Source organism: Salvelinus namaycush, chromosome 37, assembly GCF_016432855.1.
Source record: "Salvelinus namaycush isolate Seneca chromosome 37, SaNama_1.0, whole genome shotgun sequence".
Classification (NCBI taxonomy): domain Eukaryota; kingdom Metazoa; phylum Chordata; class Actinopteri; order Salmoniformes; family Salmonidae; genus Salvelinus; species Salvelinus namaycush.
Genome location: NC_052343.1, coordinates 32,089,583 through 32,114,549, shown reverse-complemented (window position 1 = coordinate 32,114,549; position 24,967 = coordinate 32,089,583). Strand labels below are relative to the sequence as shown.

Below are 24,967 nucleotides of genomic sequence, written 5' to 3'. Positions count from 1 at the left end.
CATGAAATAAATTAACCTTATGGCAACAGGTCTCCCTTGTAAAATAGATCTTCTGACCTCAATGGGACTTCCTGGATAAATAAAGATGAATACATTTAAATGTATTGTCTAATTAGCACCAAGCTGTCAGTTAAAACATAACCAGAGATGAGCAATGTTCCTTAAATGTTCCTAAAATATGTCATGACATAGGTGCAGTCAGTGTAATCACAGTACAGTTTTACAATTAGTAGGCCGAGTTTATTTGCAAATCTCAGAAGTAATTATCCACCTGTCATGACCATGTCATTATCCACCTGTCATTACCATGTTATTATCCACCTGTCATTACCATGTCATTATCCACCTGTCATTGCCATGTTATTATCCACCTGTCATTACCCACCTGTCATTACCATGTCATTACCCAGCTGTCATTACCATGTCATTATCCACCTGTCATTACCATGTCATTACCATGTCATTATCCACCTGTCATTGGTTATTATCCACCTGTCATTGGTTATTATCCACCTGTCATTGGTTATTATCCACCTGTCATTGGTTATTATCCACCTGTCATTACCATGCTATTATCCACCTGACATTACCATGTTATTATCCACCTGACATTACCATGTTATTATCCACCTGTCATTACCATGTTATTATCCACCTGTCATTATCCACCTGTCATTACCATGTTATTATCCACCTGTCATTATCCACCTGTCATTACCATGGTATTATCCACATGTCATTACCATGTTATTATAAAGTATTAAGGACACTTGAAAATGGGAGGAGAGCACAAACACCCCATTGTATTAATGCTCTTCATTTCATTCTTTCCAACAGCGGTCAAAAAGAAAAACGTGCTGTTCACACTCAAAACAATCCTCTTAAAACATTTATATAATTTTAATCTGGATTTTATTGTGTTACATCACAACAGTGGAATCACCAGTCATTATGCATTTTGTTTATGTATTTTTTCACAATACAAGTCAGCCAGACAGCTAACTCTTCCTACATCCTTTTCGGACTAGAATAGCATCCGAGTGAACTGAATACATCTTCACTGCATGGTCTCCACTGTCTAAAACAATCAGCGTGTTCTGCGCTGTGGCGACCAGCCCCACCGGGCGAACCAAGTCTTCACTGACCAGGGGGGTTAGGACCGGGCCGTTCTGGAGCTTTCCCAAACTCCAAATCAACCCACGCTGGGAGTCTATCACGATCACATCCCCGTCCCTGTCAAAGGCCACGGCAGACATACAGGGCCACACTGAGGCCCCCAGGCTCAGAGTAAAGCTGTCTATCTGAGAGAGCATGTTAAAGTCTTTGTTGAATATTGTCAGTCTGGTAGGCCGGGGGCCATTTGGAGGTTGTGTGGTGGTGAGCCCCAGTGTCTCCACCAGGGCGATGTTCCCCGTCACCCGACAGCAGGCCACTGCCTTGGGCCGCTGGAGGTCGGTTATGACCGCTCGGTTCATCAGAGTCACGCCACGGGCAAAGTCCACCACAACCTGGGAGAGCGTGCCGGCCTGGATGTCAGTGACCAGGATATGTCCACAGCTGTCCACGTCCACCCCCCAGGGCATCTGGAAGGAGTCCCACACCGCCAGAACATAACTCCCCCTGGTGGTGAACACTTTCACTGCACCGTCACCGGCATCCGTCACAACCACATACCCACTGGGAGTCACCGCCACATCCACCGGGTGACACACCTCCCCGTGGCCGCGACCCCTCCGCCCGAACCCGTGCAGCCGCCTGCCCTGAGGCCCGAATACCACCACCCTCCTTTCTCCATCGTGCACCACCACCATGGTCCCAGAGGACCCGAACACGGCCACCCCTGTGGGGTTGATCAGGGACCCCCAGCCACCGAAGGCTGAGCGAAGCCGCAGAGCTCCAGAGCCCAGACCTCCGACCCAGCCGCTGCCTCCTCTGACCCGATGAGGGACAGGTGACCTGGGGGAGCGGGAGAGCAGAAGATCCTGGAGGTCTGTCAGCGCCTGGCAGTGGGAGGTGCTGTCAACGTCACACAGCTGCCGGCAGAAAGGGCACTCAAGCTTCTTGAGGACGGGGTGGGAGAGCGCCCGGACACATTCCAGACAGAGTACATGGCCGCAGGACAGGTTCTGAGGCCGGCGTTCCTTCTGCCGTGGGTTATACTTCTCGAAGCAGACTTTACACTCCAGCAGGTTGACGTGGATCTCTCTCAGGAGGATCCCCTCTGTTCTCAGTGAGGAAGGAAGAACAGGAACATCAGCCATAATAGTGTAGATATCCTCTCTTTTACTTTACCCAACGGCAGTTAGTGTCAGCTCTGCTGCAGTCTCTTTACCCAACGGCAGTTACAGTGTCAGCTCTGCTGCAGTCTCTTTACCCAACGGCAGTTAGTGTCAGCTCTGCTGCAGTCTCTTTACCCAACGGCAGTCACAGTGTCAGCTCTGCTTCAATCTCTTTATCCAACGGCAGTCACAGTGTCAGTTCTGCTGCAGTCTGCTACGGCTGGAAAGTATTTTTGAGAAAACACGGAGGAAATATGTTGAAAGTCAGAGAGGGAAAGAGAGAGGAGGAAAGAGACAGAGAGAGGAAAACACAACACCGGTGACATTTTGAAAGTCTAGAGCACTGGCCTCCTGTAGGCCTAGGCTGTCATGTGACGTTGACACAGTGGGCAGGCTCACTCTGAGGCCCTCTGCTGCTCTCTAGTGGAAAGTGGTGTCACACAGGTCTGAGGAACAATTCAGTGACTTCTGGAATCACTGAGCCATGCAGTAAAACAATCAACACTAGTCTGGATGGTAATGGGTAGCTTCTGAAAGGACTTACTTCTGTTTGTCAATAGACACAAGTACTCAGTGATTTAGGGGCCCTCTGCTAGTTACTCCACATTACTCTGTGTGACTTCAAAACCATCATCCTGTCATTTCTAGTCTATCATCAAAGTCATCGCTTTAACTTCTTCCTGACTTGGCAGCAGCATCCATTAACAGTTTGTTGAAATCTATCTCTTTATAGGTCAGAACACGGCAGCTATTTCTGTCTGTTCCCTGGTGTGCCGAACCGAGTGAAATCTGATCCCTCTGGCTTCTCTCAAACGGCACCCTACTCCCTATATAGTGCACTACCTCTGACCGGCACCCAATGGTTCCTGGTCAAAAGTGGTGCACTGTATAGGGACTAGGGTGCCATTTGGGACAGGTTGGTTGAGTGGTGAGGAAGGACAGCTCCAGGCTCCAGAGCAGGCGCACTTCCCTCTCCTGCTAGAGAGCAGACCCCCCTCCAGAGGTCAATCCAGGTAATTACACTTCTACTGGACTAATCTCAGCAACACAAAAACAAATCTCACTTGAGTGCTGGCCAAGCTACTTCATCTCCACAAGACTAGGGCTTTGTCCACACAAGGGCCTAATTGGACAGCGGCAAGCAAGTTAAAATAAATACCTGGAGTTGGACAAGCTATTAACTATAGTGCTTTATACATAGTGATTAGGCCTGTATGCAGATACTGTACCCTGGATAACAAAAATACAGCTTTGGTGTTTGGAGGAACCCAAAGTAGGGTCCCACATGTGTTGTATAATTATTGTGTAAATAGCTCAATATTTTGGAACCACCATGTGTGCTGGAACCAGGAAGTATTCCACTATACATTATGTGCATATTATAATAATTCAGCCCTATCAACCTTTTCAACTCTGAACCCTTGAATCACAAGGGGAGTTACAGAGAACAGATATGTCTTGAGAATGGATAAGAACACATAACAAAGGCCTTTGTACAAAGGCTATAGGTTTTAACCTCATTAACACAGCACAAGGTATTTCTAATGAGACATATAGTCTACAAGACAATTGAAGAGGAAATACAAAACATTTTTAATAAAGTTTTATTAATTCAGAGTGAAAAAACAAACACAAGTCTCCTTTTCGAGAGGGATTGTTTAGGCAAAATGGCATCTTCATTCCAGAAACAACATGCCATATTCTATACAGCCAGGGAGTCTGGTCCATGCTACCTGTGGATGAGTGTCAGTGTCTGAGATTGACATGAGAGAAATATGTGTGTTGAGATGATGGCTATGGTTGAATACTTCTAAAATGCACCCTTCTATCCTCTCTTGAAATATTCACTTATCTGACAACTGGATGGGTGATAATAGCTCAGAGTGCCATCACTAAACTCCATTCATCAAACCACATTTCTCAGTAATTATATGCAATGTTGTATGCAAAAAAGTAGCTTAAGACACAGTTATGTCAGAACAGCGTCGACTCCAAGGGAGCTATGGTGGAAGGATGGATGCATTCTAAGAGTATTAACCAGGCCCAGTGACTGACAAACCTTTACTTGAGCAATAAGGCACGAGGGGGTGTGGTATATGGCCAATATACCACGGCTAAGGGCTGTTCTTATGCACGACGCAACCCGAAGTGCTAGGACAGAGCCCGTAGCCGTGGTATATTGGCCATATACCACAAACCCCAGAGGTGCCTTACTGCTATTATAAAACTGGTTACCAACGTAATTAGAGCAGTAAAAATAAAAAATGAAATGTAGTAGGCTGAATACAAACTGCATAAAAAGTGTGAAGTGTAAAAAAGAACAAAACTACATAAATACAGGCACAAGGGCGTTGAATTACAAATGTTTACAGCAACACTGAAAAAAGACATTGTGAATACTGGCTTACTGATGTGGTGTGACACTGACGCAAAGACCATTTGTTTTCACTACTACTGTAGTAAATCTGTAGCATCCCCCAGTCCCTCTCGAGACACTCGGATCCATTTCCACACTTAGCCATGCAAAATGCCATGAAGGTGAGAACGAGAGCGTCCACATCGTAGTAAAACAAAGCTACCTGCCTGCACAGACAGACCAAGCTCCAACTATGAACGACTGGCCTCGTCATTTACTGTAAAAAGACAGCAGCCCGGATGTGAAGGGAGAGGAAGGCTGCATCCTAAATGGCATCAAAATCCCTTTATAGTGCACTACTTTTTGACCAGGGCCCATAGGACTCTGGTCAAAGGTAGTGCACTATACAGGGAATATGGTGCCATTTGGGATGACACATAATAAATCACACAAAGGTCATGACGATGATTTCACAAAACACGCAAAACAAAACATGACAGTAAATGTACGGCGTCTCCAAAACAACGGAAGTCAACAGCTTATATGGAGCTGGTGGAGCGCAAAGACAATTCTTTGACCCAGGAGGTCAAACACACAAAAAAATCTGAAACGCCCGTCCTTCCAAGCCAAAGCAGCTTTGCATTAAAATCCTGGTGCCATATGTACCAAGCATCTCTACTCCGACAGTAGAGTGCTGATCTAGGATCAGTTTGAGTATTTTAGAGCATACTGAGTACGATTACATTGACGGGGGGGACCTGATCCTAGATCAGCACTCCTACTCAGATGTTTGATACATACGGCCTCTGTTCACATTCCTCTCTTTGTTCAAGTCATAAAAACAAACCAAAAATGGTGAACACTTACAAATATGAAACTGATGATGAAGAGTTGGCCCGATGGAGAACAACAACAGTCTTCCCCTACAGTAGTCAACACGAGAGTCCAACTTCTGTGATATTACACAGCTATATAATGTCTCCTTCCCAAATGGCACCCTATTGTCTTCTTAGTGCAGTACATTGGACTGGGGTCTGGTCAAATCTTAGTGCACTATATAGAGAATAGGGTTCCATTTAAATACAGTAGTTTGATGGAGGGGGGGGGGGGGGGGGGGGGGGGCTATGTCAAAAACCCTCACATTTCCAGAACAGGGTGAATAATGGAAGCCGTATTGTTCAGGGAGAAATCCAAACCAGTCTAACTGGAATGAATGGCAGTCGAGGCAGAATCCTCATTTGACTTCTACAGGAAAATAAAAGGCATGTGATATCAGAAATGTCGAATGTAATCATCAATCTAAAATAGTCCTAATTATAAATACAGTTTATACAGGTTTTATACACATTTTGATATAGCCTCTATAATATATGTAAACAGACCATAAATGTCAAAACTGTTGTTGTTTTCTTGGAAAACTGTGAGTGTCACTATGATACAATATCAATAGCCAACTTGTTGCATTTACAACTAGCCTAAGTCCAACCAGCCAGTGTATGGATTGTTTGAATGGAATGTTGGCATATTGACAGTTAATTTGACAAATTAATTGAATCATTCCTCTAAAAGCTGTCCGGTTAGCTAGCTAACAAACATACACTGCAGACAAATTCTTCCATTTCATTATTTTACACAATATCTTATCCATGGTTGACCACCTCCCTGACCAAAATGGCTGACAGCCTGTAGACCACCATAAGAAGGTTCATATCCATTCTAGTATTCTAATTCTATGGGCTGAAGCACATGACAGATATATGGTATAGGATAAACGTAGTTCTCCAATCACAGTAGTTTACCAACTCCTGTACAATGGAACATGCATTCTTCTGTTCCGACTGAGGATAAGCAATATTGCCACCACACACACACACATGCTTACGCAGACACACACAAACTGATCAGCAGTAGGGTAGGTAGGAGCTCATGTGAACCACCAGTAGGTATCTGTGTGGTTCTCTGATCTATAGGCCACCCCCCCCCCCCTCTCCTTCCTCTACAACCCTGCATGGACATGGTGTCTGTCTATCCTGTCCACTGACCATGCCCCTAACCTGGGCCCACTCTCCCCTCTTATGGATGGGTGCTTCTCCGTACGTTAAAATGCACAGGGAAAGTGTTGTCTATCCTTTCTTTCTCTTCCATCTCTCCCAACATGCACCTCTTCCTCTGTGGTCCGGGGTTCTGACAGGAGAAGAGGGCGGGACTCCACCCTGAGTGGCAGGGCTAGCATTACTTCTTCCCCAGCCCATTGGTGGATTTGTTCTTCCCTGAGCTCCGCCCACGCTGCCTGGTGGGAGGAGCCTCAACCTCAGAATGCAGTTCTCCTGCAAGGTTTAAGTTGAGAATTAGGTTTAAGTTTAGGATTAGGTTCAGGTTTATTAGAACATATTGGTACATATCTAGAAAACACATCAAATGTGACGTCACACAATATAAAACAGTAAAAAGATATTGACTGCATCCTAAATGGCACCTTATTGCCTATACAGTGCACTAATTTTGACCAGAGCCCTATGGGTAGTGTGCACTGTAGAGGATGCCATTTGCGACACAACCAAGATGTCTAAATATACAGACAGTGCACCATCATAAAGTCATACACAACAAATAGGCACAGCCAAAGAACAGAGTGAGTGAGGGAAAGATTCTCATCGTTTTAATGTTCATATTGTGTCTGTGTTGAACAATTCGCAAAGACATCTCTAATGGACGACACATTTTGATGGTTGAACATAGTTCAAAGTAGAGGTGTGTTTCCATTGGATAAGAGGCAAGTTCCCCAATCAAACCACTAGAGGTCAGACTACTACCTAACTATATTTACAGTAAACCCTCCCAGTCAACCACTAGGTCAGACTACTACCTAACTATATTTACAGTAAACCCTCCCAGTCAACCACTAGGTCAGACTACTACCTAACTATATTTACAGTAAACCCTTCCAGTCAACCACTAGGTCAGACTACTACCTAACTATATTTACAGTAAACCCTCCCAGTCAACCACTAGAGGTCAGACTACTACCTAACTATATTTACAGTAAACCCTCCCAGTCAACCACTAGAGGTCAGACTACTACCTAACTATATTTACAGTAAACCCTCCCAGTCAACCACTAGAGGTCAGACTACTACCTAACTATATTTACAGTAAACCCTCCCAGTCAACCACTAGAGGTCAGACTACTACCTAACTATATTTACAGTAAAACCTCCCAGTCAACCACTAGAGGTCAGACTACTACCTAACTATATTTACAGTAAACCCACCCAGTCAACCACTAGAGGTCAGACTACTACCTAACTATATTTACAGTAAACCCTCCCAGTCAACCATTAGAGGTCAGACTACTACCTAACTATATTTACAGTAAACCCTTCGTCAACCACTAGAGGTCAGACTACTACCTAACTATATTTACAGTAAACCCTCCCAGTCAACCACTAGAGGTCAGACTACTACCTAACTATATTTACAGTAAACCCCCCCAGTCAACCACTAGAGGTCAGACTACTACCTAACTATATTTACACTCAACCCTTCCAGTCAACCACTAGAGGTCAGACTACTACCTAACTGTATTTACAGTAAACCCTCCCAGTCAACCACTAGAGGTCAGACTACTACCTAACTGTATTTACAGTAAACCCTCCCAGTCAACCACTAGAGGTCAGACTACTACCTAACTATATTTACACTCAACCCTCCCAGTCAACCACTAGAGGTCAGACTACTACCTAACTGTATTTACAGTAAACCCTCCCAGTCAACCACTAGAGGTCAGACTACTACCTAACTATATTTACAGTAAACCCTCCCAGTCAACCACTAGAGGTCAGACTACTACCTAACTATATTTACAGTAAATCCTCCCAGTCAACCACTAGAGGTCAGACTACTACCTAACTATATTTACAGTAAACCCTCCCAGTCAACCACTAGAGGTCAGACTACTACCTAACTATATTTACAGTAAACCCTCCCAGTCAACCACTAGAGGTCAGACTACTACCTAACTATATTTACAGTAAACCCTCCCAGTCAACCACTAGAGGTCAGACTACTACCTAACTATATTTACAGTAAACCCTCCCAGTCAACCACTAGAGGTCAGACTACTACCTAACTATATTTACAGTAAACCCTCCCAGTTAACCACTAGGTCAGACTACTACCTAACTATATTTACAGTAAACCCTCCCAGTTAACCACTAGGTCAGACTACTACCTAACTGTATTTACACTCAACCCTCCCAGTCAACCACTAGAGATCAGACTACTACCTAACTATATTTACAGTAAACCCTCCCAGTCAACCACTAGAGGTCAGACTACTACCTAACTATATTTACAGTCAACCACTAGAGGTCAGACTACTACCTAACTATATTTACAGTAAACCCTCCCAGTCAACCACTAGAGGTCAGACTACTACCTAACTATATTTACAGTAAACCCCCCCAGTCAACCACTAGAGGTCAGACTACTACCTAACTATATTTACACTCAACCCTCCCAGTCAACCACTAGAGGTCAGACTACTACCTAACTGTATTTACAGTAAACCCTCCCAGTCAACCACTAGAGGTCAGACTACTACCTAACTATATTTACAGTAAACCCTCCCAGTCAACCACTAGAGGTCAGACTACTACCTAACTATATTTACAGTAAACCCTCCCAGTCAACCACTAGAGGTCAGACTACTACCTAACTATATTTACAGTAAATCCTTCCAGTCAATCCACTAGAGGTCAGACTACTACCTAACTATATTTACAGTAAACCCTCCCAGTCAACCACTAGAGGTCAGACTACTACCTAACTATATTTACAGTAAACCCTCCCAGTCAACCACTAGAGGTCAGACTACTACCTAACTATATTTACAGTAAACCCTCCCAGTTAACCACTAGGTCAGACTACTACCTAACTATATTTACAGTAAACCCTCCCAGTTAACCACTAGGTCAGACTACTACCTAACTGTATTTACACTCAACCCTCCCAGTCAACCACTAGAGATCAGACTACTACCTAACTATATTTACAGTAAACCCTCCCAGTCAACCACTAGAGGTCAGACTACTACCTAACTATATTTACAGTAAACCCTCCCAGTTAACCACTAGAGGTCAGACTACTACCTAACTATATTTACAGTAAACCCCCCCAGTCAACCACTAGAGGTCAGACTACTACCTAACTATATTTACAGTAAACCCTCCCAGTCAACCACTAGAGGTCAGACTACTACCTAACTATATTTACAGTAAATCCTTCCAGTCAACCACTAGAGGTCAGACTACTACCTAACTATATTTACACTCAACCCTCCCAGTCAACCACTAGAGGTCAGACTACTACCTAACTATATTTACAGTAAACCCCCCCAGTCAACCACTAGAGGTCAGACTACTACCTAACTATATTTACAGTAAACCCTCCCAGTCAACCACTAGAGGTCAGACTACTACCTAACTATATTTACAGTAAACCCTCCCAGTTAACCACTAGAGGTCAGACTACTACCTAACTATATTTACAGTAAACCCCCCCAGTCAACCACTAGAGGTCAGACTACTACCTAACTATATTTACACTCAACTCTCCCAGTCTCAGATTGGATGAAACTCAAGTTACCCAACAATGGGAAACATAAATAACTAAAAATGGCATATTACATATGAAACCCATTAATAATCACCTGCATGTGTTTAACCCTAGAGGATGAATAGAGACACCATAGTTACCTTTCCCTTGTTCTGTTTAACCCTAGAGGATGAATAGAGACGCCATAGTTACCATTCCCTTGTTCTGTTTAACCCTAGAGGATGAATAGAGATGCCATAGTTACCTTTCCCTTGTTCTGTTTAACCCTAGAGGATGAATAGAGACACCATAGTTACCTTTCCCTTGTTCTGTTTAACCCTAGAGGATGAATAGAGACACCATAGTTACCTTTCCCTTGTTCTGTTTAACCCTAGAGGATGAATAGAGACGCCATAGTTACCTTTCCCTTGTTCTGTTTAACCCTAGAGGATGAATAGAGATGCCATAGTTACCTTTCCCTTGTTCTGTTTAACCCTAGAGGATGAATAGAGACACCATAGTTACCTTTCCCTTGTTCTGTTTAACCCTAGAGGATGAATAGAGACACCATAGTTACCTTTCCCTTGTTCTGTTTAACCCTAGAGGATGAATAGAGACGCCATAGTTACCTTTCCCTTGTTCTGTTTAACCCTAGAGGATGAATAGAGACGCCATAGTTACCTTTCCCTTGTTCTGTTTAACCCTAGAGGATGAATAGAGACGCCATAGTTACCTTTCCCTTGTTCTGTTTAACCCTAGAGGATGAATAGAGACGCCATAGTTACCTTTCCCTTGTTCTGTTTAACCCTAGAGGATGAATAGAGACGCCATAGTTACCTTTCCCTTGTTCTGTTTAACCCTAGAGGATGAATAGAGATGCCATAGTTACCTTTCCCTTGTTCTGTTTAACCCTAGAGGATGAATAGAGACACCATAGTTACCTTTCCCTTGTTCTGTTTAACCCTAGAGGATGAATAGAGACGCCATAGTTACCTTTCCCTTGTTCTGTTTAACCCTAGAGGATGAATAGAGACGCCATAGTTACCTTTCCCTTGTTCTGTTTAACCCTAGAGGATGAATAGAGACGCCATAGTTACCTTTCCCTTGTTCTGTTTAACCCTAGAGGATGAATAGAGACACCATAGTTACCTTTCCCTTGTTCTGTTTAACCCTAGAGGATGAATAGAGACGCCATAGTTACCTTTCCCTTGTTCTGTTTAACCCTAGAGGATGAATAGAGACGCCATAGTTACCTTTCCCTTGTTCTGTTTAACCCTAGAGGATGAATAGAGACACCATAGTTACCTTTCCCTTGTTCTGTTTAACCCTAGAGGATGAATAGAGACGCCATAGTTACCTTTCCCTTGTTCTGTTTAACCCTAGAGGATGAATAGAGACGCCATAGTTACCTTTCCCTTGTTCTGTTTAACCCTAGAGGATGAATAGAGACGCCATAGTTACCTTTCCCTTGTTCTGTTTAACCCTAGAGGATGAATAGAGACGCCATAGTTACCTTTCCCTTATTCTGTTTAACCCTAGAGGATGAATAGAGACACCATAGTTACCTTTCCCTTGTTCTGTTTAACCCTAGAGGATGAATAGAGACGCCATAGTTACCTTTCCCTTGTTCTGTTTAACCCTAGAGGATGAATAGAGACGCCATAGTTACCTTTCCCTTGTTCTGTTTAACCCTAGAGGATGAATAGAGACACCATAGTTACCTTTCCCTTGTTCTGACACAAAGTCCTCATTGTAGTTGCTGTCCTCACATTCAGAGTAGCTCTGTAAAACACAGGAGGGGTCAGAACAGACATGTCACTGACATATGGCTGAGAGAACGCTACACAGCCAACAGCCAGCTGATCCAGCCATAGGCAAGAGTCCCAAATGGCATCCTCCCCCCTATACTGTATAGTGCACTAGAGTCCTGGTGAAAAGTAGTGCACTAGGTTATATAGGGAGTAGGGTGCCATTTGGGACATGGCCAAAGTCATTGGCGTGAATCCAAGGTTAATGATCTACAGATGAAAAGCTGTGACATCCTGTCATATTCTCTATAGATGAACCACAAGGTCATATTCCCTGAAGACAAAACTACACAGTGAGTCAGCTAGTTTATGTTGGAACTCTAAAAACAACAGGTGTGGAAACTGCCATTCACAGCGCGGTAAAAAACGAGGGTGAAACAACATTCTACACAAATCCTGGTTTCTGTAGAAAAGCTTTCCAGTTGGCTATGAGGACTTCTCAGAGAACTCTCTCAAACCCTCTCTCTGGCCCTGGGACTTTAAGCCGCAGCAAACTTGGCTAGGCAAACTGAACGAGTGTGCTCGCAAACTCCCCTAAAAAGACCTTCGCTTGAAAAACAGCAATACTACCGTTTGTCTATCTTGAGATGCCGTAGCCAGATGCTTCAAAATAGTCAGATAGTCAAAATAATCTAAGATAACTCAAGAAATCTGTCATTAATTTAGACGTTTTTGCAGTGACCTTAGTCGCTCAATTAAGCAAACTAAATTAGACGCACAAATATCAACCCCCTCCACAAAAAATTAAATGCTAACCTCCCCTGTTATTGTAATGGTGAGAGGTTAGCGTGTCTTGGGGGTATGATATAAAATGCTAACCTACCCTGCTATTGTAATGGTGAGAGGTTAGCGTGTCTTGGGGGTATGATATAAAATGCTAACCTCCCCTGCTATTGCCTGGGATAGTCACAGTTCCAGGGAGATGTGTTCTAAATGGCCTGGGATAGTCACAGTTCCAGTGACATGTTGTCTAAATGGTCTGGGATAGTCACAGTTCCAGGGAGATGTGTTCTAAATGGCCTGGGATAGTCACAGTTCCAGGGACATGTTGTCTAAATGGCCTGGGATAGTCACAGTTCCAGGGACATGTTGTCTAAATGGCCTGGGATAGTCACAGTTCCAGGGACATGTTGTCTAAATGGCCTGGGATAGTCACAGTTCCAGGGACATGTTGTCTAAATGGCCTGGGATAGTCACAGTTCCAGGGACATGTGTTCTAAATGGCCTGGGATAGTCACAGTTCCAGGGACATGTGTTCTAAATGGCCTGGGATAGTCACAGTTCCAGGGACATGTGTTCTAAATGGCCTGGGATAGTCACAGTTCCAGGGACATGTGTTCTAAATGGCCTGGGATAGTCACAGTTCCAGGGACATGTTGTCTAAATGGCCTGGGATAGTCACAGTTCCAGGGACATGTTGTCTAAATGGCCTGGGATAGTCACAGTTCCAGGGACATGTTGTCTAAATGGCCTGGGATAGTCACAGTTCCAGGGACATGTGTTCTAAATGGCCTGGGATAGTCACAGTTCCAGGGACATGTGTTCTAAATGGCCTGGGATAGTCACAGTTCCAGGGACATGTGTTCTAAATGGCCTGGGATAGTCACAGTTCCAGGGACATGTGTTCTAAATGGCCTGGGATAGTCACAGTTCCAGGGACATGTGTTCTAAATGAGCTGGGATAGTCACAGTTCCAGGGAGATGTGTTCTAAGCGATGAATAAAGGTGCATGTATATGGAGAATGGTTGCAGAAGGACCATCCTGTAGTCAACGAGGTGTAGTTCATATCTAGCCTGGTATGTCGACATACCTTCTCTTTGGGGCCATAGATCTCTGCATACCACACCATCCCATACAGACACAGGAATGTGATTAAGGCCTGGGAGGAGAAGAGACAGAGTTAAGGCCACAGTCAGTTCAAGGTCAAGTTTCAGCTTTATCATCCTGGAGGGAAATTGGTTGAAACAATAGTCAAAACATAAAATACAAAAATGTACATATACATAGATAGATCTATGAATAGGACAACTACAGCCCTGGTAGGTTATCCTGTCACCATATAATACTAGGACAACTACAGCCCTGGTAGGTTACCCTGTCACCATCTAATACTAGGACAACTACAGCCCTGGTAGGTTACCCTGTCACCATCTAATACTAGGACAACCACAGCCCTGGTAGGTTACCCTGTCACCATCTAATACTAGGACAACTACAGCCCTGGTAGGTTACCCTGTCACCATCTAATACTAGGACAACTACAGCCCTGGTAGGTTATCCTGTCACCATCTAATACTAGGACAACTACAGCCCTGGTAGGTTACCCTGTCACCATCTAATACTAGGACAACTACAGCCCTGGTAGGTTATCCTGTCACCATCTAATACTAGGACAACTACAGCCCTGGTAGGTTATCCTGTCACCATCTAATACTAGGACAACTACAGCCCTGGTAGGTTACCCTGTCACCATCTAATACTAGGACAACCACAGCCCTGGTAGGTTACCCTGTCACCATCTAATACTAGGACAACTACAGCCCTGGTAGGTTACCCTGTCACCATCTAATACTAGGACAACTACAGCCCTGGTAGGTTATCCTGTCACCATCTAATACTAGGACAACTACAGCCCTGGTAGGTTATCCTGTCACCATCTAATACTAGGACAACTACAGCCCTGCTAGGTTACCCTGTCACCATCTAATACTAGGACAACTACAGCCCTGGTAGGTTATCCTGTCACCATCTAATACTAGGACAACTACAGCCCTGGTAGGTTAACCTGTCACCATCTAATACTAGGACAACTACAGCCCTGGTAGGTTATCCTATCACCATCTAATACTAGGACAACTACAGCCCTGGTAGGTTATCCTGTCACCATCTAATACTAGGACAACTACAGCCCTGGTAGGTTATCCTGTCACCATCTAATACTAGGACAACTACAGCCTTGGTAGGTTATCCTGTCACCATCTAATACTAGGACAACTACAGCCCTGGTAGGTTATCGTGTCACCATCTAATACTAGGACAACTACAGCCCTGGTAGGTTATCCTGTCACCATCTAATACTAGGACAACTACAGCCCTGGTAGGTTATCCTGTCACCATCTAATACTAGGACAACTACAGCCCTGGTAGGTTACCCTGTCACCATCTAATACTAGGACAACCACAGCCCTGGTAGGTTGGTCCAACAGTCACGTGGTCTTTTTTTATTTTATTTTATTTTATTTTAAATTTTATCCCTTTTTCTCCCCAATTTTCGTGGTATCCAATCGCTAGTAATTACTATCTTGTCTCATCGCTACAACTCCCGTACGGGCTCGGGAGAGACGAAGGTCGAAAGCCATGCGTCCTCCGAAGCACAACCCAACCAAGCCGCACTGCTTCTTAACACAGCGCGCCTCCAACCCGGAAGCCAGCCGCACCAATGTGTCGGAGGAAACACCGTGTACCTGGCCCCCTTGGTTAGCGCGCACTGCGCCCGGCCCGCCACAGGAGTCGCTGGAGCGCGATGAGACAAGGATATCCCTACCGGCCAAACCCTCCCTAACCCGGACGACGCTATGCCAATTGTGCGTCGCCCCACGGACCTCCCGGTCGCGGCCGGCTGCGACAGAGCCTGGGCGCGAACCCAGAGACTCTGGTGGCGCAGTTAGCACTGCGATGCAGTGCCCTAGACCACTGCGCCACCCGGGAGGCCCAGTCACGTGCTCTTAACGATGACTAAGCTATTTATGGTACATTAACTATGTCAAGAAACGGACTGGTCTGCTAACATAAATAGTGATATGTACTTTTAGAGACACTGAACAACTGTTTGGAGACTAGTTTTACCATGTACATAAACAAACCAGTTGGACATGACAGCTGTGTGGAGACTGGTATGTTGATGTACATAGTAAAACTACTTGGACATGACAGCTGTGTGGAGACTGGTATGTTGATGTACATAGTAAAACTACTTGGACATGACAGCTGTGTGGAGACTGGTATGTTGATGTACATAGTAAAACTACTTGGACATGACAGCTGTGTGGAGGCTGGTATGTTGATGTACATAGTAAAACTACTTGGACATGACAGCTGTGTGGAGACTGGTATGTTGATGTACATAGTAAAACTACTTGGGCATGACAGCTGTGTGGAGACTGGTATGTTGATGTACAGAGTAAAACTACTTGGACATGACAGCTGTGTGGAGACTGGTATGTTGATGTACATAGTAAAACTACTTGGACATGACAGCTGTGTGGAGACTGGTATGTTGATGTACATAGTAAAACTACTTGGACATGACAGCTGTGTGGAGACTGGTATGTTGATGTACATAGTAAAACTACTTGGACATGACAGCTGTGTGGAGACTGGTATGTTGATGTACATAGTAAAACTACTTGGACATGACAGCTGTGTGGAGACTGGTATGTTGATGTACAGAGTAAAACTACTTGGACATGACAGCTGTGTGGAGACTGGTATGTTGATGTACATAGTAAAACTACTTGGACATGACAGCTGTGTGGAGACTGGTATGTTGATGTACATAGTAAAACTACTTGGACATGACAGCTGTGTGGAGACTGGTATGTTGATGTACATAGTAAAACTACTTGGACATGACAGCTGTGTGGAGACTGGTATGTTGATGTACATAGTAAAACTACTTGGACATGACAGCTGTGTGGAGACTGGTATGTTGATGTACATAGTAAAACTACTTGGACATGACAGCTGTGTGGAGACTGGTATGTTGATGTACATAGTAAAACTACTTGGACATGACAGCTGTGTGGAGACTGGTATGTTGATGTACATAGTAAAACTACTTGGACATGACAGCTGTGTGGAGACTGGTATGTTGATGTACATAGTAAAACTACTTGGGCATGACAGCTGTGTGGAGACTGGTTAGATTATGTACATAGTAAAACTACTTGGACATGACAGCTGTGTGGAGACTGGTTTGTTTATGTACATAGTAAAACTACTTGGACATGACAGCTGTGTGGAGACTGGTATGTTTATGTACATAGTAAAACTACTTGGACATGACAGCTGTGTGGAGACTGGTATGTTGATGTACATAGTAAAACTACTTGGACATGACAGCTGTGTGGAGACTGGTATGTTGATGTACATAGTAAAACTACTTGGACATGACAGCTGTGTGGAGACTGGTATGTTGATGTACATAGTAAAACTACTTGGGCATGACAGCTGTGTGGAGACTGGTTAGATTATGTACATAGTAAAACTACTTGGACATGACAGCTGTGTGGAGACTGGTTTGTTTATGTACATAGTAAAACTACTTGGACATGACAGCTGTGTGGAGACCATTCTTACCACGCACACCAGCCACACCAGCACATAGAGGACCTGGGTCTTGGAGAACAGCTCCATTCCAAACTTTATACACGCCAAGGCCTCCAGGAACGCTATGGCCCTGTGATGTCAACAAACACACGTCACACACTACAGCTAAGGCTGCTGGGAAATCAGCCAGCTATAGCTGTGTCCCAAATGGCTCCCTATTCCCTCCATGGTGGATAACCTGGTCTAAAGTAGTGCACTATAAAGGGAATAGGGTACCTGTTGGGATGCAGCCTATGACACCTGTCACCCGGCTGGGTGGTGACATGACAGAGTGAGGGAGAGGAGGGTGAGGGGTGAGAGAGGCAGAGCGAGAGGTAAGCTGAGGCCCATGGAAACATGAAACCAGTCCATCTACATGGTCAGATGTTAACATTGCCAACAGCCTTTACTCTAGTGGGAGCTGGAGGGAATAAGTAAGATATTCAGATCTAACCACAATAAACATACTGACAACAGTACACATGCCACACGCATAATGGAAACATGGATAGACAGCATTTTAATGGGATATAATGGGGGGGGAATTATTGAATCACATTTCACAAATGTTTTGTCTACAAAAAGTTTCTACGATCCCTTATTTCCCTAAACATGGCAAAACACTAGAATATACACACAGAGGGTAGTGCGTATGACCCAGTACATCACTGGGGCCATGCTTCCTGCCATCCAGGACCTTTATACCAGACAGTGTCAGAGGAAGTCCCTAAAAAGTGTCAAAGACTCCAGTCACCCAAGTCATAGACTGTTCTCTCTGCTACCGCACAGCGAGCGGTACCGGAGTGCCAAGTCTAGGTCCAAAAGGCTCCTTAACAGATTCTACCCCTCAAGCCATAAGACTGCTGAACATTTAATCAAATGGCCCCTGAACTATTTACACTGATACACTGATACACCCCCCCCCCTCCTTTGTTTTTACACTGCTGCTACTTACTGTTTATTATCTATACATAGTCACTTTACCCCTACCTACATGTACAAATGACCTTGACTAACCTGTCCCCCACTAATTGACTCGGTACCGGTACTCCCTGTATATAGCCTCGTTATTGTTATTGTGTTACTTTAGTTTATTTAGTAAATATTTTCTTAACGCCATTTTTTAAAATCTGCATTGTTGGTTATTGTATTCGGCACATGTGACAAATAAAGTTTGATTTAGAGAAGTGTATGTATATCTAAACATAAATAACAGTCAGAATACACACATCTACTGACTTAGTGATTGCAGTATTATAGAGTATTCTACCCTACACACTCCTACATCATGTGTCTTAGTAATGACTTTAATACTCAGGGTTTAGCTGGGGGATAATGGAGGCCATTGTTTTGTAGTGCTTCACTGCCAGACTGTCTGTGTGTGTGTGTGTGTGTGTGTGTGTACAGCCCTAACCAGCTAGAGTTTCAGTCCTCCAGGCTGTTGAAGGTGCGTTGACATTAGCCTCCATCCCCCATGTCTTCACCCTCACACGGCTACAGTTTACATACAAACACACAGCCCAGCGGTAGAACCACACCGACAAAGAGCCCTGTTCAGTTGTTGACTGAAGGTAAATCATCGACCTGACGGCTGGCTACTGCAGACGGAAATGTGTATTGTAGTTTATTGGTGGAGAACACAGACAGCAGAGTATACAGCTTTATCTCCTCAGACGTCATCTACTGTTGTCATGGTAGTAGCTAATGAAATAACTCACCCAAACACCCAGCACTGTGTCCCAACACGCTTACACTGTGTGTCTGTGAGGTAGGCATAGTACTGCCTGAAAAACACGGGGAGAAAACACCACAACCGGTCAGGACAAATACAGGATGGAAAGACAGACATGTGAACCAGTTACCACAGACAGAGAGCGGTCCTCTCATAGCCATTAACTCTAGACATGTTGAGATGGACGAAGAACTCTGATGTTGGACAAACACTGACGCTATGACTGATGACTTTTCTAAAGACTGGTGCAGAAGGGGTGCAAATTGGGAGAGAAGGGGGGGCAGAGGAGAGGGGGGGGCAGAGGAGAGGGGGGGGGGGGGGGGGGGGGGGGGGGGGGGGGGGGGGGGGGGGGGGGGGGGGGGGCAGAGGATAGAGGGGGAGGAGATCAGCCCAGGCGAGGGGGGAGGTCCTACCTCACGGTGGGAGCTGTGATGATGCCGATGAAGAGGATCCGACACCAGCTGAGGGCGTGGCACGCCGGGAACACAAATATGTGCTTCAGGAAGAATGTGTTCAACTCTGTCAGCTATGGAGAAACAGAGAGAGAGAGTTATCACAGACACCATCATAAAGCCACCCCCCCCACAGGGCTCTACAGAGCTCCCCCCCCCCACACAGGGCTCTACAGAGCTCCCCCCCCCCCCCCCCCCCCCCCACACAGGGCTCTGCAGAGCTCCTCCCCCCCACAGGGCTCTACAGAGCTCCTCCCCCCCCACAGGGCTCTACAGAGCTCCTCCCCCACACAGGGCTCTACAGAGCTCCTCCCCCACACAGGGCTCTACAGAGCTCCCCCCCCCCTCCCCCCACACAGAGCTCCCCCCCCCCTCCCCCCACACAGGGCTCTACAGAGCTCCTCCCCCCACACAGGGCTCTACAGAGCTCCCCCCCCACAGGGCTCTACAGAGCTCCCCCCCCACACAGGGCTCTACAGAGCTCCTCCCCCCACACAGGGCTCTACAGAGTCCGTCCCACCCCCCACCACAGGGCTCTACAGAGTCCGTCCCCCCCCCCCCCCACAGGGCTCTACAGAGCTCCCCCCCCCCCCCCCACACAGGGCTCTACAGAGCTCCCCCCCAGCCACCATTTTACTCACATATGCAATTAAATATGTTACTGTGCGACCTCGAATATTAATTTAGGAGCACTTGAAGGATTCTAGCTTTATTAGATCAAATCATTTTCATTGTGCTCCTAAATGTCTTGGTGTGTGACTACCTTTCTCAACCTAGGCACCAGTGCTACTTGTAAAAAAGGTCAGCGACGAGCCCTGCCGCATTTCAATTACACTGAATACAGCCACAAATTATTAGATTTTTTTGTAATTTAACTAGGGAAGTCCGTTAAGAACAAATTCTTATTTACAATGACGGCCTAGGAACAGTGGGTTAACTTCCTTGTTCAGGGGCAGAACGACAGATTTTGACCTTGTCAGCTCGGGGATTCGATCTAGCAACCTTTTGGTTACTGGCCCAATGCTCTAACCACTAGGCTACCTGCCGCCCCAACTAACTCCTCCCTCTCTCTCTCTACCTCCCAAATGAGGAAGTAGAATACATAACCTAGCTATGCAATACAAACTAGAACAGTGAACCATGTCAACATTTGGACCCACCCACTCACAGTTTGACCCTGCGCTTCTCATCATCCACAGTACAGCATAATGAAGAGACTGGAACCAGACTGTCTCAACACGCTGTCATTTGGCCCTGAGCCTGTGTGTGTGTGTGTCTCTCAGTGTAGAGAGAGTCTTATTTGGCCCTGAGCCTGTCTAGAGGCCCTCTGGAGAGAAAGCAGCTAAACTGTAGCAACTCCTGAGGACTCTCTCTCTCTACCTTTGCTCTCCCCTCCTATCTACTCACCCACCCCTCCACAGTCTCACCCCACTCTCTCCCCCCACCCCTCGTCAAGCTAATCTCAAAGACTGGGTAATTACTATTTCAAGCCCCCAGCGTGTTGGGAACGGGAGACAGAGGGGGAGGGAGGGAGGGAGAGGAGAGAAAGACTAGTCCATTTCACCACCACACAAAAAGCAGAGAAGCTGCTCAGCTTTTCATCGCCATGGCAGCCAGTATTGAGGATAAAGGGGGGGGGGGGGGGGGAAGGAGTATTGGCAGCTATGGGGGGCTCTCTGGCTGGGACCTGGATTGTATTCATTGGCAACAAATAGAAGACAACGGACTAAAACAGGGAGGGACTACTAGAACTTTTCCAACAAGAAATGCTCATTTTCATTTTCCATTGCAAAAATGGTTTTGCTACAGTGTTCCCTAATGAATATGACCCTGGGTTAATGATGGAAAGCACTGGAACTTATTCAAGTTCAACATCTTGTCATCCGGCTAGTTAATCACTTTAAGTAATGAGTTTTCAATAAGAACACGCCAGGCAGAATACCCATTATACAGTACCATCTATACAGTACCATCTATACAGTACCAGTACAGTTCCATCTATACAGTACCAGTACAGTACCATCTAAACAGTACCAGTACAGTACCATCTATACAGTACCATCTATACAGTACCATCTATACAGTACCAGTACAGTATCATCTATACAGTACCAGTACAGTACCATCTATACAGTACCAGTACAGTACCATCTATATAGTACCATCTATACAGTACCAGTACCATCTATACAGTACCAGTACCATCTATACAGTACCAGTGTTGTACCATCTATACAGTACCATCTATACAGTACTAGTACAGTACCATCTATACAGTACCAGTACAGTTCCATCTATATAGTACCAGTACAGTACCATCTATACAGTACCAGTGTTGTACCATCTATACAGTACCAGTGTTGTACCATCTATACAGTTCCATCTATATAGTACCAGTACAGTACCATCTATACAGTTCCATCTATACAGTACCAGTACAGGTCCATCTATACAGTACCAGTCAGAAGTTCACACCTCCTCATTCCAGGGCTTTTCTGTATTTTTACTATTTTCTGCATTGTAGTGAAGACATCAAAACTATGAAATAACACATACGGAATCATGCAGTAAGTATTTTATATTTGAGATTCTTCAAAGTAGCCACCATTTGCCTTGACAGCTTTGCATCCTACAATGTAGAAAATAGTATTATAAAAGAAACCCTGGTATGAGTAGGTGTGTCCAAACTTTTGACTGGGACTGTATATGGGGAGTTCTGCCTGGCGTGTTATTATTGAAAACTCATTACTTAAAGAGTGAAAAACTAGTCGGATGACATGTGACTGGGTGGACAGTTTCTGGACGGGGAACAGCGCCCCACCACACCGTGGGGTGGATGGATAGATGGTGAAGCACTGAATAAACTCCACTGCTTTCCGTCATTAACTCAGGGTCATATTCATTAGGGAACACCGTAGCAAAACCATTTTTGCAATGGAATATACCATATACCTAGTGCTAACTGCTAACCCCTGTCAGGCCAGAACTCCCCATATACCTAGTGCTAACCGCTAACCCCTGTCAGGCCAGAACTCCCCATATACCTAGTGCTAACCCCTGTCAGGCCAGAACTCCCCATATACATAGTGCTAACCGCTAACCCCTGTCAGGCCAGAACTCCCCATATACCTAGTGCTAACTGCTAACCCCTGTCAGGCCAGAACTCCCCATATACCTAGTGCTAACCGCTAACCCCTGTCAGGCCAGAACTCCCCATATACCTAGTGCTAACTGCTAACCCCTGTCAGGCCAGAACTCCCCATATACCTAGTGCTAACTGCTAACCCCTGTCAGTCAGAACTCCCCATATACCTAGTGCTAACTGCTAACCCCTGTCAGGCCAGAACTCCCCATATACCTAGTGCTAACAGCTAACCCATCAGGCAGAACTCCCCATATACCTAGTGCTAACCCCTGTCAGGCCAGAACTCCCCATATACCTAGTGCTAACTGCTAACCCGTCAGGCCAGAACTCCCCATATACCTAGTGCTAATCGCTAACCCCTGTCAGGCCAGAACTCCCCATATACCTAATGCTAACTGCTAACCCCTGTCAGGCCAGAACTCCCCATATACCTAGTGCTAACCCCTGTCAGGCCAGAACTCCCCATATACATAGTGCTAACCGCTAACCCCTGTCAGGCCAGAACTCCCCATATACCTAGTGCTAACTGCTAACCCCTGTCAGGCCAGAACTCCCCATATACCTAGTGCTAACCGCTAACCCCTGTCAGGCCAGAACTCCCCATATACCTAATGCTAACCCCTGTCAGGCCAGAACTCCCCATATACCTAGTGCTAACCCCTGTCAGGCCAGAACTCCCCATATACATAGTGCTAACCGCTAACCCCTGTCAGGCCAGAACTCCCCATATACCTAGTGCTAACTGCTAACCCCTGTCAGGCCAGAACTCCCCATATACCTAGTGCTAACTGCTAACCCCTGTCAGGCCAGAACTCCCCATATACCTAGTGCTAACAGCTAACCCATCAGGCAGAACTCCCCATATACCTAGTGCTAACCCCTGTCAGGCCAGAACTCCCCATATACCTAGTGCTAACCGCTAACCCCTGTCAGGCCAGAACTCCCCATATACCTAGTGCTAACCCCTGTCAGGCCAGAACTCCCCATATACCTAGTGCTAACTGCTAACCCGTCAGGCCAGAACTCCCCATATACCTAGTGCTAACCGCTAACCCCTGTCAGGCCAGAACTCCCCATATACCTAGTGCTAACCCCTGTCAGGCCAGAACTCCCCATATACCTAGTGCTAACCCCTGTCAGGCCAGAACTCCCCATATACCTAGTGCTAACCGCTAACCCCTGTCAGGCCAGAACTCCCCATATACCAAGTGCTAACCCCTGTCAGGCCAGAACTCCCCATATACCAAGTGCTAACCCCTGTCAGGCCAGAACTCCCCATATACCTAGTGCTAACCCCTGTCAGGTCAGAACTCCCCATATACCTAGTGCTAACCCCTGTCAGGCCAGAACTCCCCATATACCTAGTGCTAACCCCTGTCAGGCCAGAACTCCCCATATACCTAGTGCTAACCACTAACCCCTGTCAGGCCAGAACTCCCCATATACCTAGTGCTAACCCCTGTCAGGCCAGAACTCCCCATATACCTAGTGCTAACTGCTAACCCCTGTCAGTCAGAACTCCCCATATACCTAGTGTTAACTGCTAACCCCTGTCAGGCCAGAACTCCCCATATACCTAGTGCTAACTGCTAACCCCTGTCAGTCAGAACTCCCCATATACCTAGTGTTAACTGCTAACCCCTGTCAGGCAGAACTCCCCATATACCTAGTGTTAACTGCTAACCCCTGTCAGGCAGAATACCCATTATACAGTACTATCTATACAGTACCATCTATACAGTACCAGTTCCATCTATACAGTACCAGTACAGTTCCATCTATACAGTACCAGTACAGTTCCATCTATACAGTACCAGTACAGTTCCATCTATACAGAACCAGTACAGTACCATCTATACAGTACCATCTATACAGTACCATCTATACAGTACCAGTACAGTACCATCTATACAGTACCAGTGTTGTACCATCTATACATTACCATCTATACAGTACCAGTACAGTACCATCTATACAGTACCAGTACAGTTCCATCTATACAGTACCAGTACAGTTCCATCTATATAGTACCAGTACAGTACCATCTATACAGTACCAGTGTTGTACCATCTATATAGTACCAGTACAGTACCATCTATACAGTTCCATCTATACAGTACCAGTACAGGTCCATCTATACAGTACCATCTATACAGTACCAGTCAGAAGTTCACACCTCATTCCAGGGCTTTTCTGTATTTTTACTATTTTCTGCATTGTAGTGAAGACATC

At 45.4% G+C, this 24,967-nt stretch overlaps 2 protein-coding genes across 5 annotated transcripts in view; both read right to left on the bottom strand.

The window, feature by feature from the left end:
* Positions 1–958: 958 nt before the first annotated feature.
* Positions 959–2,595, bottom strand: LOC120031514 (E3 ubiquitin-protein ligase NHLRC1-like). Its single transcript, XM_038977294.1, has one exon. It carries the CDS (start codon positions 2,259–2,261, stop codon positions 999–1,001), a length of 1,263 nt encoding a protein of 420 aa, XP_038833222.1. The 5' UTR covers positions 2,262–2,595; the 3' UTR covers positions 959–998.
* Positions 2,596–3,867: 1,272 nt separating this feature from the next.
* ptdss1a (phosphatidylserine synthase 1a) overlaps positions 3,868–24,967 on the bottom strand; it is a 29,672-nt gene continuing 8,572 nt past the window's right edge. For 2 of the 4 annotated variants that reach the window (XM_038976184.1, XM_038976186.1), the window contains 5 exons: positions 19,552–19,664; positions 19,125–19,190; positions 17,398–17,497; positions 13,850–13,918; positions 3,868–6,962 (listed from right to left, as the gene is read on the bottom strand). In XM_038976184.1, the coding sequence (XP_038832112.1) occupies positions 6,759–6,962; positions 13,850–13,918; positions 17,398–17,497; positions 19,125–19,190; positions 19,552–19,664 (552 nt within the window). In that variant the 3' untranslated portion in view covers positions 3,868–6,758. Of the gene's footprint in view, positions 6,963–10,391; positions 11,922–11,951; positions 12,013–13,849; positions 13,919–17,397; positions 17,498–19,124; positions 19,191–19,551; positions 19,665–24,967 lie in introns of all 4 variants that reach the window. The other 2 variants (XR_005473683.1, XM_038976185.1) reach the window with 2 other exon arrangements.